The sequence below is a fragment of the Clavelina lepadiformis genome, chromosome 8, assembly GCF_947623445.1.
Source record: "Clavelina lepadiformis chromosome 8, kaClaLepa1.1, whole genome shotgun sequence".
Classification (NCBI taxonomy): Eukaryota; Metazoa; Chordata; class Ascidiacea; order Aplousobranchia; family Clavelinidae; genus Clavelina; species Clavelina lepadiformis.
Genome location: NC_135247.1, coordinates 12,818,615 through 12,837,265, shown reverse-complemented (window position 1 = coordinate 12,837,265; position 18,651 = coordinate 12,818,615). Strand labels below are relative to the sequence as shown.

Sequence of the window (18,651 nt, the reverse complement as noted above, 5' to 3'; positions counted from 1 at the left end):
TTTGTATTGTCAGAAAAAGCAATTAATAGGTATAACCAATCCTGTAAGGTAGCCTTATCTTGTGACACTTCAACGTTCTTTTATAACGTCTACGTTTTGCACTGTTATCACAAACACTCTTGCAGTTGCTTACTTATCTTGCTGTTCTCTAGCGCAATTTTATTGGAAAAGTACGAATTCTTTTTTCATTATATGCATTAGTGCAAATAATTAGGGCATTTTACAAGCCATTAGCTGACATAGTGCTCAATTTATGTTACCAAGCATAAAAATGATTCAGGGTGGAACAGATTCATGCAACTTAAAAGGCATGATTTATATCAGAAAAGGAAACGGCACCACCGTTTTAACTCTTTCAATATTTGACCATTAACCATCATGTGAAATGGGTGGGACAGATTTAGCAGAAAAGATCATAAATTTAATTTTGTTTACATTGAGTAATAATAATTCATGGATTTACGACATCATCGATGACAATGACATCAATAACGATAACGCAGTCAAAAAGTTAAATTTTTGTATATCAAGGGCGTTTGAACATGGTTGAATTTCTTTTTTCGGTAAGCTGTGTTCTCTAAGCTTTTACCATGAAAAACACAATAACAGTCGTGTAACCATTTGAGTTGTTTAAACTTATTGCCTATAATGATACAGTACCTTTTCAAAACAGAAGCGTGATGAGTGGTGAAACAGGTCACAAAGACTGTAAATTAGGCTATCAAACAAGAGCTAATAAAATAATGACGTCATTGAGGTGCCAGTGAACACGTAAAAAATGTGGAGCATAATCTGTACATTATTGTATTACATAAATTCGGCGGAAAAGAACACAGAAAGTTGGTATCGTATATAGGATATTTAGAATATCTTTCTTTCATAGTTTATGAAACAAACCAAACCAGTCTTAAATCGCTGGCAATTTAGTTACGTGTTGTGACGATTACGTCACGAATCACGAGTTGTTTTCCAAGATGTTTGAAATTTAATTTAGAATCCTATAATTCAGTTGTTTATCAGACTTGCGTTCTCCTTAATGACGTCAGATAATTTCCTCGCTTGAACTGGTGTGTCACATATAAATACTGATGTAATGTTTTCAATCTTCCTTTTCGTGTGATCTATTTCACTGGTTACTACAGCGCTATGTAACATTCAGTAAGCTTTGCCCGAAGGTGAAAACCTTTGTGTTATAATAAATAAAATGGGAACTTTATAAGTTAGTAATTTATATAGACAGAATCAAGCAACTAACAGCATAGTCACGCAAATTTGAGAAATGAGAACTCATCAATCGAAGCAGAAGCAAAACAAGTCACCAACCATCAATCGTCCTCGCTCATATTCAAACAATTACCGCCAGCATATGCGGTCTTTATGACAGATATGTTCCTTGTGTAATACCTCACACGAGTAGTACACAAGCGAATTATTAAATGTCATAGTGTGTAACATATTTTCTCTGCCGTCCTCTGTTTATGCAATTTCCTTAGTTGCCTGACAAACCATAGTGGAACCAACGATATAAAGATTATTTTATTATTCTTTATATCGTTGGTGGAACTGACTTGACCTGAAAAGACCCTTTTGACTTATGAAGGTATCATTACCTAATTTTTCCTGTTGAATTATCTGACTCTACTGTTGCGTGCGGTTAGAATACTCTAACCTTTTTTCGGCTGAAAGGTTTTAATATTACAACAGAAATAGTTTACAAGAGAATTTTTTTATTGTAGGTGCTGTACACTTTCTCAATAATACGAATAACCAAGAACATATGCAATACTACTGCTTATAAGATGTCTATTGAGTTGCAATCACCATGGCTAGCTTAGACAACTCATCTGTTGGTTTTGGTGATTCATTCGGCTAACTTCTGCCTGCTGGTAGAAGTGCGGATTTATATAACGTGAAAGTGATGAAAGTTAAAATGTTCGACATGATAAACACAGCGAGTCGTATAGTAGGTACAGCGAGCAAAACAATTTTTAGAGTTAAACAATAGGAGATGCATATAGCTAAAGCTGACACATTGAGACATGGATAAATATAATCAGTGTTAAGGTTGAATAGCGGGCGTTTCCAATAAAGATATCTTATCACAATAGATGCTGGAAAACAACTTGAGAACGTACTAAAAGAAGTGTTCACACGAAGTTATATTCAGGGCAAGTTTCCAAACATCAATCGATAGTTAAAGTGTTTATCAAAAAACAAATTCATAAACTTTAATCGATAACTAGAAAACACTTTCGCAAGAAATGATGTAATGGTATTAAAAAATAACATCCAGGCTGCTGCAAACCCATAACATCTCGAAAGTCAGCGTAACTGGTAATATGGCAACGAAATCAAGATGTTGATCAACAAAATGTTGCACTCTTACATTATAAGAATTTAAAAAAAGTATTTTTGTTCAAAAGGAGCATAGCAACTGCAACAAAGAGACTAAAATGGAATAATAATAATATTTGGCGTTTAACGATGACACAACATGAAATCAAATCCATATTGTCTCTATTGTTCTAATATTAAAAGTCGCTGCAAAGTTTTTAACAGAACAATAGATATGTTACTCCCAGTATACATTAAGATGTCGCGTGCCGTAACATTGACCGAAATTACGCAACTTTCCAGCCAGAAATGAACAATCTAACCTGGTCAGTGGTAAATTAGATGAAATTTGCTTTCATATTAAAATATAAAAAACGCCGATGTCGCTGCCAAACTTCCAACAAAACAATCAAATTTATTTTCTCTGTTAAAACAGGCATTCTTATTTTATTTTTGTTGGAAACACTTTTTGACTTACAGACGCTAGGATTCAACCAGAATGACAGTGGTTCCGTTTTGCAATAATGATTGGCCAAATGTCAGTAAGAATTGATGAAAATTTATCCGGCCCACAGAAATTTTTGATAGTGTGTTAGGTAAATTTATAGTTACAACTGTTAGCCTAGATATGCACTGGACAAAGATTGAATTGGTGCATACTTGGCTAGCCACTTTACAACTGAGTTACCGGTTCGGTACGCCCCAACTATATGGTTAACCATATGTGTCAGAATTTGTTTTATTCAACGTGTACGTAAATTGCGAACGCGTTCACAAATTGCGTACGCATTCACGTAATTTACTAACGCGTAAGTATGATAAGTTGCTTGTTCGAAAGGTTAATAAAAATGTGTTTATAAATTGCATGCACACTAAACTAGGCTACTGTGTAAAAAAACATAGCTCTGATGGCCGAACTGGTCATTATTGAACGCATTTGTAAATTGTGAATGTGTTCGTGACAAAAACATGTGTTTCCAAATTTCCAATACGATTGCAATTTAGAAACATGTATAGGTGAGCCAATAGTGACCTGTTTGGCCAACACAGTTAATTTTTTTGCACGATTATTCAGCTTGCATGTAGTTTGTTAATGCTTATGTAATTTAGCAAAGCGTTATTATGACCCTTTTGGCCAGGCAAAAACATCAACCTTATGCGTTTCTAAATTGCAATTATGAACCTTTCGGCCAGGCAAAATATCTTACTTGTTTGTAAATTGTGAACATGTTTGCGAACATGTTCACATATTTACAGTAGGACTGAACATGAACATGTTCACAGTAGGACTACTGGATTGTTTGTATGATACAATTTTCTGGCGCCGTATTGCTATTTTGTTCGATAGGCGTATTTTATATTACAAGTATTTTTTGGCCAGTTGGTGTAGCATTACATTTATTGGTGCATTTCCATTTTCTTAGAAAGAAACCAATCTACCTTAAACAATGCAGTGGTACACCCATCCTGATACAGGTAGCCACACCCAAGATTGGAAAGCCTGCTGTTTTTGAGTGAGAAATTCCCCGGACAATCAAAATGAAACAATAGCCATGATGTGGGCAATAAACTTTTATTCCCCGTGCATTTAGCAAACTTTTCAATCTGGGCCGTACCCGTATGCACATTTTAGAATCCAGTTTAACTTTTTAATAGTTTATCTATGTTCTTAATTTTCAAAAGCGGTCTGTATCTGCAAATTTTCTTCCAAAATATTCCGTACCCAGTCGCTCACTTTGCAAATTAGCCTATCCAGGCTAGCTAGCCTATCTATCTGTGTGTTGGACTGTCTTTAAATACATTTCTTTTTTATTGTCATATGTTAAAATAAGGTTGTTTAGGAAATAGCCTAAGATCTTTTATAGTACTAGACCTAAAAGCATTGTTCATTATCATTACAATGGATTTTAACTTTGTAGCCTAATCGCTGTCTATAACTGCATTGTATATAATTGTTTCGGAAGTTAATAGCCTGCAGTACATCGCTTTCTTTGGACATCAGGCATGGAACCTGGAGATGTCGAGTTTATAGCTGAAAAAGAACTGGTTAAAATTGTGCCAAATTTTGCTTTGGGTAAAATTTACTTCATATCTGGTGATGTTGGCCCATTTAGCCCAGGATTACCTGTTGATGTTCCATTGTGGTTAGCCATTGCAATAAAACAAAGACAAAAATGCAGGGTACATCCTCCTGAATGGCTTGATGTGGATAAAATAGAGACCATGAAGGACGATGAAATAGCAAGTGAATTCTTTACTGAACTACCCAATCCACATTTTTGTGAAGTTGCACAGCTATTGCTAACTCACGCTACAGACAATATTCCAAACGCTGATTTATTACGCACTCTTATAAAAGATATCTGGGATATCAGAGCAGCTAAACTTAGAAGTAACATTGACAAATTTGTTAAATTGCAGGCTGGCCATGCTAGGCTTGATAATTTATCACAAATGGAAATTAATACTATTAGACCATTTTTAACTGCTTCTTTAGATCACATGTATCAGCTGCGGATCTCACAATCATACACAGAGAGAAATATGTCAACCCAATAATAATATTTCTATTTTAAAGTGTTTCTTGGAAATAAAATGCTTTTGAGTTATTGAACATCGGGAGAGCATTGGAATTGCTTAATGTTTCACTTTATTTGTGTAAGTGAATTACGATAGGAGCCACAAAACTAAATAATCTATTGTGTTTTCCTCTCTGCCACTGTATTGTGAAGTTTTATTAAATTACCGGTAGGCTACTAACTGCCTAGTAGCATACAATTGTATATTTTTTTATTTTTTCACTAATTGTATCACTATAAACACGCTTTTTGTGGATGTTTTCCACAATTGTTTTGACTGCCAATTGGTGTATTTTTCCTGAAGTTGTTTGAAAACCTCTGTTAACAAATAATCTAAATGAGGAGTTTTTCAATGCAAGTAGTCTGCTGTTAACAAACCTCACCTCATCAGCATAGGTTATTCCATATTAGACTCAACTGACATACTCAGGTTTACTCAAAATGGGATCTGGGTATATCTCATAAGCAAGCCCTAGCAGGAATTTTGGCTTATTCTGTAATTAAAACCCTGCAGAAAATACGATGAAACGCAGTCATTAATACGCTGAAGCTGCCATTATGTTCTTATTGGATATGCAGTTGTTACTAAATGGTCCAAGATAATTGAATCGAGGCAAAATTAACCAATGGAAACATTGTAAAGGCATTTATGTTTTTCTGGGAGGGGGCATTGGGCCATAGCCAGCATTTCAAACCCATTTTTGGGTCATATGTGTTTTACGTCCTTTTCGTTCAGCGCATTCCGTTGTGTGCGACCTGGACCAACGGCTATAACTGGCAGAGGTTGGCATTTGCACGTCGCTCTTTTTTGCACAGAATGGATACCAATAGTTGGATTGAAAAAAAAGTTTAGGTTTCCGGGCTGCCGTAAGACTATAATTTTATGCAGTGAATGAAAGAAATGACTGCTTTGAGATGAGTTTCACAATTTTTGCTCCGCTAAGTTAATTGCGAAAAATAAACAACAGAATGCGCAACAATAAGCTTGTCAGAACCACGTTATGACTGTTCGATACAGACAATATTTTTTTAAGCTGACAACAATGAGCCGAGGTGTCATCATGGTGTCGTAATTTGCTTCGTGTTGTTCGTTATTTTTATAACTTAACCGATATATGCTTTGAAAGTATTGTTGCACGTAACTCGAAATTTAATTACGCAATTTACGTGACCGTAAGTAGGCCTACTTACGTGATTTTTCTTGCTACTGCGCGCGTTGTTTTATGGTAATACCGTGATATCATTGTTGTTTATTGGCAAAGCAGGTTTTTATCCAGGGTTGCCATACCGTCCTTATTTTGAAGGTCTGTGTCTTAGAAAATATTTTTGTTTTTTTTTTTAAGAAACGGGCATTATTTTGGGCATTTCGACACCTTTAGTACACCATTTTGTACCAAAGAGATACCAAAATTAAGACCATGCAAAGAGTGTCTCGTTTTTTTTTAGGAACATTGATTGCCTTCTCTTGTTGTGCACGGTTTAAGGTAGTATTCTTCTTACGTTTTCTAGTCGTCCATATTTTTGAATCCAGACCAAGGGCAACCCTGTTTATATCACAAGTAATCGCTTAATATTGAGTTTTCGTTTCCCAAAATATACGTTTCTTTTCGATAGCAGTCATTAGATTGATTAGAACTTTCACAGAAAAAACTCGTCTTTTTGTCTTGTTTTATGTTATAACCAAGTTGAAATGTAAATGAGGGTTATTTATTATATCAGTAAAACATTACCCCATATTTTACTGCTCATCGGGACTTTATCAGCGTAGTGTGTGATCTACTTTTGCACGAGACGCGAAAGGAATATTTCTCGTGATCTTCGTGCAATGTGATATTACTTTAACAGTTTAGCGGTGTCACTGCCAAACTTTTCAAATTCGATTTATGTTCGTAGCAATAATTATCAAAAGGTGGTCATAACGTCACATCACATTGTTTTTTTGCTATGGCCCAGTTTCGGAAAAGAGCAGTGTGGGCCGAGTGCAGATGTCGCACGCATTTCAATTGCGTTTACACAGTGAATGCATACAGATAAAAGGCCATTTATCGATGTTTTGTCTGCATAAAATGTACTAAAAGTAAAAGTTCGTAAAAGCAGCTCCGTTACGTAAATTTTGCACAGTTAATGTTAACGTGCAACGCTTTTTGAAAGCGTTTTCGCATGTTTTGTGCTTGCTTATTACCCCAGCTTATAACCATCCGCGGTTGGAAACGACTTCTTGCATTGCCAAATAAATTACTGTTGGAGTTTCGTTTACCTGCATGTGATGCTGGGAAACAGCTCCTGAGGAATTAGATTACCGGAGTTTTAGGAGAAACAACGGCGGCTTCTCACGGTAAGTTACAATTTCAAGTTGTCGAAGTTTTGAATTATAAGCTTATGGAGCAGGCCCAGCAACTTCCTTCAGCTGCTTGGCATGAAAGAGAGAAGTCGCTTTCAACGTCGTAGTCAATCGTCTACGATCTACTCGTCTCATTTCTCTGTGCCGCCAAAGATCTAGAGCAGGGGTGGCCAAACTGCGGCTCTTTAATGAATTAGACATGCATTTTCCCGGTCTAGAAGAGTTGTTTGATCAGATTATGAAACAATGCGGTGAAATTTTAAAAATTTAGTCAGTTTAAGTTGAAAATTAGCATACATTTCACTTCACAGACTAGCCTAATTGCCATTTACCATTCGTATTTTCTTACTTCGGTAAAATAAGTGTTTGCTTCACCGGCCGCCGTTTATACAGAAGTAAGTAAATACCAATTGCGTAACCGGCTAGCGCTAGTCGTTTACCAAAGTAGCTTTTATGCCTGAGTAGGTGCGCGAGGCCTAATTTCAAAAAAAGTGGTGAAATCGATCTATAACTTGGCAAAAACAAAACACGCAAGTAACTTATAACTTTGTATTGTAACTATATATTGCTTTTCAAAATCGTTTTATAGGGTGTTTTAAAATTGAAGCCTATACGTATAAATACGAAAATACATTTTATATCGAGTCATTTTAAAGTGGTTTTTGACGTGTGAAAAAACAAAGATACTGCGCTTCGGGAATTTTAAGCGAGATGAACTACCGCAAGAATTTTATAAGCACAACTTTTATATATTATATTTCTTCACCTTAAACCCAATCTTTAATAGGCGACTGTTTAATGTATCAGAAAGCAAACTATATCATTGCGTCTAAATATTTTTTAAAACCGTATGTTAAATGTGAAACAGTAAGTAATGAATTATGATATAGGGATGAACATAAGTAGAAGTTATAACTTCTACAAACACGCAGCATATCGATAATAAATGTGCATATTCAAATTAAATAATCTGAGAAATTGTGTTTATGTTATGATCACAAGGCCCAAGCTTTGTAATTTATTATCGATATGCATGTTTTTTATAACTTCTATACGTCATAGACCGATACGATTCCAAATGCGAATAGATTTGCCGAATATCGCATAAAGAGAAAATTTGGTTGAACATGATTAGTTGATTACACGCCAACATTGTCGAATTCAAAAACTTTACAACATTATCAACTTCTGTGAGAAACGATGATCTGGTTAGGTTAGAAGGCTTAGCTTGGGTAGGGGCAGCATTCCTCAAATAGTTCAATATATATCAGTCTTACGCGAATTCAAGTCACGAATTGGTGTTTATTTATAAACTTCTATTTTTGGATCAAAGCATATGGTTAAATGGTTGCTGTAGGTCAAATGTTAATTAAAATTTCATAATTACAACTTTCCAAAAGGATCACTCAGCTGGTCAATTAATGTGTCTACTCTACATAGTGATAGTGCACATGTGGACTGTTTGTCTTCACAAGAAATTTTAGACCTGCTTGTAGACTGTTTAGCCATAACGGAACAACGTAAAACTTGTTTCAATGCTTTGTTGGACGGATCCAGGATCAGAACGTCCTGAGTTGATGCCATGACATCGTCTGGGAGGCAAGTGGTCTGTGCGTCCGCCTTCAATGACTCATGATGGACCGACCATGTTTCGAACTTCTTTCCTAACAAGAAAAACCAACCTTCTGCTTCTGATGTTGAAAAAGGCGAATGGATTCGACGGCCTGGTTGTAGGAGTGATTGCAGAGCACAGTGTTCAAATAGGATTGGTAGTTGTAAGCTGACTAGGTTGTTGGAGCTCCAGAAGTAGCTGAAATTCTATGAGAGATAAGTGCCTATAACTCTTCCTGCTCACGTATGCTTGTTGCAATTTAAACCTTTAGTGTTGCTGACTGATCGAATGCGCTGGAACGTCGGACGGACAATCAAAAACTCCTGAAATTGATCCCGCATACACCAGCACTAGATTTTTAGACTGCGATAACTGTTTACGTAGTCTGGTGCTGGAGTGGTACATAAGATGCTGAAAATGAAGGACGAACAAAGCGATGAGTTGCACGTAATACTGGAAAAGCCGGTATGAGCAAAAGTGAGAAAATTAACGAACAAATTGGGCATCTTCGATTTCATGATGCGACATTGTTTTTCTTAGTTGAAGATGATCTCTGTGTAGTAGATCATACTGTGGGGATGGCTATGTTAATTGTTTTAGGTTGGCCTAAAGCCAAAGGCTTTTAGTCTTTCTTTTTAGAACTCTTTGACTATTTTATCTTTGAATCCGTTGCATAGGCTATTTCTGATTGTTTCTTTAAGTCAGCACAGCATTCATTAAGTCTAAATTGTTACATTGTCCAAAGTATAGTCGTAGTCACATCAGAAACAATTTCCTCACCATTTCACATCCGAATAGACTAATAGAGCATTCACTTCAATTGAATAATGAATAAGCCAGAAGGGCACAAAAACTCAAGAGAAGAGAGCGGTTTGAACCAAGCCCAAGCTTTTATAGCGATACACATCAGCCAATCAGCGAAAGACATGTTGCTTGCATTGCTACGTATAATATATGTAATATCTAACATTATTCTACGTCACCGAAGCTTTTGACCATAAGTACCATCAAACTTCATACACACCAAAATGCGATGCTACTTGAAACACTCCAACTCTAGGTCAGTATGTCGGTTCAGAACTCATTGTTTGAATAACGGATTAACCAAGAATAATACACCTGTTTAAATATTCAATTGCATCTAACTGGAGAACACACAATCGCTTATTAAAATGCCAGTTATACAACTTATTACAATTTGCTATTACAGTCGCCATGGTACCTAAAGTAGAGCTACCTCAGGTAACTGACTCACATTAGAAGAACGAGCTCTTCCCAACAGCACAAATGATTGCCGCGTATGGAAATCTACACAGCATTTTAGCTATTGTTTTACGCTCGAAATAAAACCTGTGCAACTGTCGGTGACATAAGTGGAATGAAGTGACTGGCCAGCATAGACCTTTAACTGCTGACATTGGTCCGTAAACAAACCATTCAAGAAAACGTAAATAATGATGCAAAAATGCGATTAAATAACGACATACTCAAACTGAGATGCCTTAATGGTACTGTAGCGCTAACTAACACCACAGTTTCGTCTCTGGTTCGTAAATGCTATAGAAGCTACACTGGATTTAGCATGGAGCCCATATAATACTTACATTACACAAACTATTGTTGGTCCTGGAAGATTCTGAAGGGTATATATATCCACCTATATATTCTGAAGGGTCGAACCAAGTAGGACGGAAGTAAGAAGTCACAGTGTTCTTATTACGATCGGTGGCCAACAGACAGTGGCGGCGCCAAGTGAGGGCTCTTAAAACAATTCATAACCCCTCATTCTACGTGTTTTTTTCTCACCCAGAAGCTTACTTTAATAGGCTAGCCACTGATTTTTTCAACCAGCGCCTGCGTTACTGTTCCACTAAATTCTACTGTAAAACATTTGCATTTTTGATTCAATCATTTTATTTTTCGCCAAAAGCGCGGTGGGGACGAATAATCAAGCCAGTTGTTACTAACACGCGCCAATGACCAGGAAAAAGTGACAAAGTCGAAAAAGGCTTTAAACGTGCTCAAGAGAAAGAACGTTGATATTTGCTGGTAACAACTAGCACGGCCACTAAACCCTATAACAATTAGTTAAATCCATAAAACATAAGTGGAAAAGCGAAAATTAAGCAGACGAGCAGGTGGTGTGTTCAAGCAACTGATGAATGAAAATTGCTTCAGTGCTGTACATCAGTGGATGGGAAAAGAAACCCCATCCCGGGCAAGAGCCCGGTTTCGGGTGGCCATAGCACTAAGGAAGGACGTTGTTGATTAGCCCGAGTTTGTACAGCAAGAATGCACACCAATAATAATCTTTGGAAGATGTGATGACAATACTACTCGTTGCAAGATGGAAACGTTTCTGGTACATAGACAATGATGTACGTTTTCAGGATAACAACACTTATCGAATGAATATAATATTTCACTGTGGTTACATGTGTTAAGCAATAGGCCTTCTTGTGACTTAAGTTTAGAAATATGTTGCATTCTCTATCACACTACAGTACATATTTGTTTTTGTTTCAAACTTGCACTGCCTTGAACAATTTTTATAACTTGACCAGATTCTGACTACAACAACCAATAGCAGTGATTTTCATTTCAAAGAACCTCAAAAAGGTCCACTAGGTTTATACAAACAGCCGTTGTCAGTCGCGTTCTTGTTGGTAATTTCAATCCAAAATCTTTATATACACTGATAGTTAAAATGTTTTCCTTCCGAGCTGTAATCACATTTTGGGTGGTCGGTCAATTCAACCAATGGACGATTCAATCCAGGACGTTTAAACACAAGACAATCCATTCAACGTGCGATTAAACCCTGGTCAATTCAAACCACAAATGTTGGTTGGATAGACCTATATATAATGCTCTTAGGTTGAATCGACTTGGAACCTGTATTTTGCTCTGTTACGCAGAATATGTTTGCTGGTAAAATTTTATAATAAAAGATTGTAACTTCAAGTCAAGATGGTGATTTGTAACTTAATTAGCTTACAATGAAGCGGTATTATTGCCTTCATGCAGATAAGCACTTCCGAACGAATGTGAGTCAATACGAGCGATAATACTGTGGTGTAAATCATTTTCATGAGTAGTTGTGCAGCAAAACAGTAGGGCATTTAAGAATTTACAATATTATCTATTCCACTTCATTTTGGAGATCTCACGTTTATTAACAACAGTAAAATGTGCCAAAAATTTAACTAATATTGACATTGTATCATTTTTTGTGATACAGAGGTTAAAGCAGTCTACAAAACACGATTTTGTACTAATTTTGTAACAATTAGTAACACAAGGTTTTAAACATGTTAACAATTTAATTAGCAATACGGGTGTTTTCAACTAAAATTCAATTTAAAATGACAATGCAATGCAAAACACCATTTCAAAGAACTTGTAAATGAAACCTTGTTTCATCACAAACAATGAGAAGAAATCTGAAACTATTTGTGTAAGTTCACCAAGAAATTGTAAGGAAAACATATATTATATGCTAAGAAACAAGTACAAGACAAGTCAGTGACATTTAATTTAAGCGCAAACTTAAAAAAAAGTAAAAACTGCCAAAATACATTCTGATTTGATCACGTTTTCGAAGGAAAATTATCATTCAAGTTTTCGGTCATATTCCAGCTATCTTCAACTACTTTAGTAACCTTTTTTTCATATTCACGTCGATTCTCCAGATACAACAATGCAGCTTGATTATTGGCAGGGCTGTTAGGGTTGGGCTCATCAAGCAGGGACTGTATTCAAAACATAATTTTAACTTGTTTGTTATTTTATAATTACCATAATGTTAAAAATGGCTGTTTTGGCTGTCCAAAATTTACTTTTTATATTTCACTTTCTCTAATTTAAAATTTTGTTTGCATTGTGCTACGTGAAAAGGATAAATAAAACATTATATGGTTCTTGTATTGTACATATAGCGTGTAGCTTTGACACCATCGAATGGTTATCTTATTAATGTTTTATAAGGTAAAAATGGCCTGCATACCTGGATAGAAGTAAGTATAGATGCAACATCATAAGTTGGACTCCATCGATTTTGGAGGATATCCAAACATATTCCACCATCGGCATACACTTGAAATAAACAGGATTTTGGTATAATAGTCACAACAAAAAGTATCTGGCATAGTACCACAATCTCGTACGTTTGATAAATTAGGTAACTAAAAATAATGCAGGTGTACAATTAACAGGAATAATACTAATTATAGATAAGAAAATTGTTAAAATTACCAGTAATAATGTATACAGTAAAACAAAAAGGACGATATGGGATGGCAATCTAGGGTTCACTTTAATTTTTAATTCCTTGTTAATTATGGTAATTGTGTAAAGAAATTAAAAATAAAATGTAAACCTAGAATGTCGTACTATATCCTGCTTTTTATTTTACTATATAATGTAATTAACATTCGGTCAACAGTCAAATTGGTTAACACAATCCAGCCACCACCAACTTTGTAAATAATCATGTAGTCATATTAAAGGATGCAAAAGTGCAATTAATGAGAGTAAGACTTTTAAAATATTATAAATAATTACATCTCTAAAGCAAGGAGCAAGTCCAAAAACAAATTTATCTTAAATCAGGAGTTGTCAGCTAATCTATGGTACCAGAAATAATTGATTTTCAATAATATTAACCGGTAGTGATTAAGAACCTATGGCCAAAAATGTATCGCAAACTTGGCACTAATTATGACAAAACATGGCAGCAAATATGATGTTACGATGTGATAACAACATGCTTGATGGTTGGCATGTGAACCAAGTATAGGTGGTTAATTAGTGTTGGCCAACTAAAGCATTTTGGATGGTAAACAACCTCACAGGTAGGAGATTTGTTGGAGCCTGGGGGTGATGTTTATTTTCAGCATTAGAAATGCCACATTTGCTGTATTCATATCTTTACAACAATTACCTTACCAGCCAAATGTCAACAAACAAGACTAAGATCTTTGGTTTGAAGCTTAGCACCTACCTTTGGCTTTACAAGCATAACTACACCCAACTATAAGTTGGTAGACTGAAGGTTGTATGTCAGACCGAATTTAAGTAAGACATTCTGAACCTATTTTTGTCTCTAACACAAAGCATTTTTAGAGCAATCTCAAGAGTGAAGCTCTTTTTTCAAATTAGGAGCAGAGCCACAAGTGCACTCTTTTTTAAGGTTTATCAGCTCGTTGCTCTTTATTTTTCACAAACATCGCTGTGAAGGCGTAAAATGGATACAAATGGAACTTGGATTAGGAAAAATTTAAGTATTTGGACTGCTTTAAAACTGTAACAATATTTTGTAGGTAATAAAAAAATAACTGCTTTCAGACTAATTTTACAAACTATTTTGTCTCCGCACTGTTAATGATGAAAAATACACACCATAATACGCAAAACTAAGCATGTCAGAACCATGTGATAGCGGTTCGATGTAAACACAACAATTTTTAATTTCAAAAATGGTGAATAGGACTGGTGACTAATGAGATGATAGACCAAGAGAAACTTATACCTAGTTGAACCGAGCTGTCATCACGTAATGTTGTAATTTGCTTCACGTTTCGGTTCTTATTATCATAACTTAATCTTATGCTTAACTTCTGCTTTGAAATGATGGTAGGCCCTCTAGTATATATATATACTAGGGATGTGCCGCGAGGAAGATTATTCGGGTTCGCACGAACCCGAATATCATGAAGGTCGACACAAACGAATCCCGAATCTATTCGAATTAGAACCAAACAATAAAATTTCATCCAAAATTTGTCAAGTCTTGCTTGTAACATAATGCAATCGATAAACAAATCGCTTTCTTTCGAAAAATAGTGTTTAAAAAAACGATTGAAAAAGCAAAATCGTTAGGCAAACGACCTTCATTATAAGTACTGCTGACTCTAGTTTAGCTTTGTCGGGAAACTAGATCATCATTTTTAACAAAAGTCAGTAAATTTATAAGTAATATTGTATTCGGGTTCGCCATTGTTAGTATTCGTGTTCGCCCGAATCTTCTATGAAGGCGATATTCGGCGAATCTATTCGGGTTTGGGTTCGTATCGGCCCATCCCTAATATATACGTATGTGTGCGACGAGGTAGCCAGCGTCATTGCATTATTAAGCATTTAGACAAAACAAAGCCTTAGTGATATCATAAACAGGAATCTGACTCCAAATATTTACGCTGGGAATACACTGCTAGTAGCTTATTTATAAAGCTAATGTAATTTCAATTGTAGTTTAAGTATTGGACACAAACTCGGTTAATTTAAAATATTGTTTAAAGGCTGAGCATTACGTTTTCAAGATGTGTTACTCAGCAGATAAACAGGTCCTTACGTAAATTCAATAAAGTAGGCTATGGCCTACATACTACATTTCAAATGCATCAAAGAAATTCTGCATAATAACAGCTTAGTAACAATTACTAAGAATTACCAGCAATGAATTACAATCAGAATTCCCAACATTGACAACAGTATCATTATGGCTAGCTTCACCTCTGGCCTTAAATGTTAATGTTTTTAACTTACCATTGGGATGGAACATTTCTGAAATGAACTTAACAGTAGGTGGCTTGTTTGGGTATTCTTCTGTAAATTCAATTCTTAGTTTAAATGTCCCATCTTCGAAAGGTGTTTTCTCTGGACCAAAAATTATTGCGTTCCACACCATAATATTATGATCAGAAGGAGCTCCACTGACACCAGTTGGTGGGTCTTCTTGTATTCTGCATTGAAGAATATAGTTAAGCATCACACAGCTTATCTACCATGATAGCAAATGAGCAATCTGTCAATTTGAGCAGGAAAAATAAATAAGTATGTATGCTTTTTGTAGCATATTTTGGCATGTTTAGTGATGCTGTTTTATAGAATTTTGTTCTAATTTACATTAAATGAGTTGATAATATATTTATATATTGCCAAATTATAAACTAAATTACAATTACATGTATGTAAATATTCTGTCGCAGCCTACTTCATCATTCTAGTATCTCAAATTCAAAAGTAGCTAAGATTAAGCAAGCACTATTACACCTAAACCATACGTGTCAAACTCCCGGCCCGCGGGCCACATCCGGCCCGCTTTACAATAAAACTTGGCCCGCAATGTTATTTTATACATTGAACTATTTCCGGCTCGCGAGACCATAGTACATTATAACTTACTTTTTTAAACAAAATTATAACAAATCGCACAATACCGCAGCACAGCAGTTGCCCCATCATACGATAGAATAAATAGATTTATTCAAACGCTTGGAATTTGGGCTGCTTTTTTCTTTATTGTTTGTTAATTCTTTAATGCTTTTGCAAGGAGATGAATGAAACATAATGACATAAGAGAAAAATAATCAAAAATCGTCAAAAACATCAAAAATTTGGTGTTGTTTCGCTGCCTGTTTCAATTCATGTACTCGTGTCACGAAACGTTCAATCAAGTTTTATCCTTACGGCCCGCGGCGTTAAAGAAGTTTTGAGTTTTGGCCCCTGGTGCGATTGAGTTTGACACCCCTGACCTAAACGGTAGGGCTTCAAACATTTCAAACAAAAAATGGCCTTATATTTTGCTAAGTATTAAGCAGGAATAAATTCTGAATCATTTAGTGAGATGTTTAGACACAAATATATATTTCCTTAGTCCAGGGTTTTTCAACTAGGGGTCATAAGGGTATTTTCTGTAGAATAATTTACTATTGAGAATAATTTTGTCAAATCCTATTTTCAAATAGTTTTAAACCAATAACAATTACACTTGTTTTTCACATATATCGGTATGAGAGTTTCTTTTGTAAAATTCTTGCTGTTAGTTGTCCATTTTTTTGATGAAGAATAGTTAATTTGGTTATTTTTCAAGAAATTACATTATCATAAGAAAAAATTTATTTAAGGATGAATTCAGATATTTTTTACTTAAGAATTTTATGATTGTTTAACTTAAAGTTCCCTGTCTCGGCGGCTTAATTAAGTTAAGCAAAGGAACAAGCACCCAAACGAAATCCCTGTGGGGATTTATAGTACAAATTCACTGCGTGAACACTCAATTTTCATTTTACTTTATATTCTCCTATGCAGATAACAATTGTTTTCGCTACTGCATATAGCTTGACTGCAGTTATAGTTACTTGGCTTTGCTTGCAATAAACGACGTCAACCTCTGACCTCATCTTCTAAAATAATCATATAAAAAGCAAGAAATTGTGAGCATAAATATTGTAGATTTGATCTATATTTGCAACGTCTGGTCTACATCGTATACGTTGTTGTTTTATCTCATGTGTCTTTGTCGGTAATCTTATTGAGCGACTTCCAGAGATGTCAGCTTCCAATACCGTAACTGCATTTCAATATCGCCTGATGTGATACAAAGAAGGCTTTGTCTTATTCGCGAGTAATTTTGTTTTGTCTGCTAAGGTGGAACTTCTTACAAGTTTGTGATAGTAATTCAAGTAGTTTTGCAACTGAAAGCCGAGCTACATGGACTTAAAGTTTTTTCTGCATCAAGCATCACCATGCAAATGTGAATAATCATAACGTAAAAACAAATTTATGAAAGCAAGGTGTAATCGAAAACCGACTTTCATGCCATTCTATTAAAGTGTTTTTAAAAAAAAATCGTTTAGAGGTGTTCAAATCTTCCTTGATTGCCTTTTTCAAAAATGGCCGAAGCGTTTGCATTCATTCCTCTTATCACAAACTTATTCAAACACACGTGCCGTCGCACATACACTTGCTGCATTTTTTCCTTTGCTATGATTCGATCAATTAATCACTGTCATGGTAAAATGCTTTTAAATTTATAACAATTGCAGCGTTTTTTCATAGTAACCATCGTCTTCTGTGAACCCATGTATAATGATCGTCTTCGAAAAGATTATAAGAGGTAAGTTAAAACTTCAGTGTGTGATGATTGTAATCAGAATAATAACGGTTCCAAAATTGAATACGAAGAATAATACAAATAGTTTTGGATTCGGTTTTCAAGGATTCGTAATTGATAGATGCAAAAATGTAAGATTTTTATAAGATTTTACTTTAACGAAAATATATGTGTTGGGGGCTGCTCTATTATACGCAACACATAAACAACTTGGCATAAAAACATATGAAACATTTTTCAGTTTTGTTTGATAATCACCCCCCGAATGACTATATACACCGGACTCTTGAAGACTTACCTTTTGAAATCACGCATAAGTCTCCTTCTTGCTGGTGTGGACATGTTGGAGCAGGGTTAGATATATATATATTTAGCTTGTTTTTCTTTAAAGTACACACACTACACACAAAATACAATCTGTAATATATGATATACAAGTAAGTTTCCATTCAGAAATTACTTCTCTAACATCAACTTTTTTCCCAACCATTCCAATTGCTTCACAGCCATTCTAATAATGGTTTTCAGAGCTATTCTTTTTGAACACTGTACTTACGATAGTTACTACTGTTTTGTGTTGTTAATGCATGTATAAAAAATGTAATATTGTTGGGGTATTTCAATTTTTATTCTCTGACTGTTTTCTGCAGGATAGGATTTTAACCAGTGTCGCAGTGCCAGGGCAACCAAATTTTGTGTTGGGCATCCAAAATTGATCTGAATGGTTGCCCACTGGGCAACCATTGTTTTTTAATGACCTGCCTTCACTGCACAATGAGGTTGCTCAAGCAACTGATGTCTGAATAATTAATGTCAATGTTTAAGGCTTGATCTGTGCCAGATTATACTATCTCTACAGCATGGGATGGGCCAAGTCAAACCACTTGGC

General features: G+C 35.3%; 2 protein-coding genes across 2 annotated transcripts; one reads left to right on the top strand and one right to left on the bottom strand.

Moving 5' to 3' along the window:
* The first annotated feature begins 2,912 nt into the window (after nt 1-2,912).
* On the top strand, nt 2,913-5,186 carry LOC143469477 (DNA replication complex GINS protein PSF2-like). Its single transcript, XM_076967183.1, has 2 exons — nt 2,913-2,930; nt 3,759-5,186. Exon 2 carries the CDS (start codon nt 4,339-4,341, stop codon nt 4,891-4,893), a length of 555 nt encoding a protein of 184 aa, XP_076823298.1. The 5' UTR covers nt 2,913-2,930; nt 3,759-4,338; the 3' UTR covers nt 4,894-5,186.
* A 6,835-nt stretch (nt 5,187-12,021) lies between these two features.
* LOC143469190 (ubiquitin-conjugating enzyme E2 A) lies at nt 12,022-18,219 on the bottom strand. The gene is made up of 4 exons (XM_076966794.1): nt 18,061-18,219; nt 15,413-15,609; nt 12,873-12,961; nt 12,022-12,618 (listed from the first exon to the last, which is right to left on the bottom strand). Exons 1-4 carry the CDS (start codon nt 18,102-18,104, stop codon nt 12,457-12,459), a joined length of 492 nt encoding a protein of 163 aa, XP_076822909.1. The 5' UTR covers nt 18,105-18,219; the 3' UTR covers nt 12,022-12,456.
* Between the last annotated feature and the right edge of the window lie 432 nt (nt 18,220-18,651).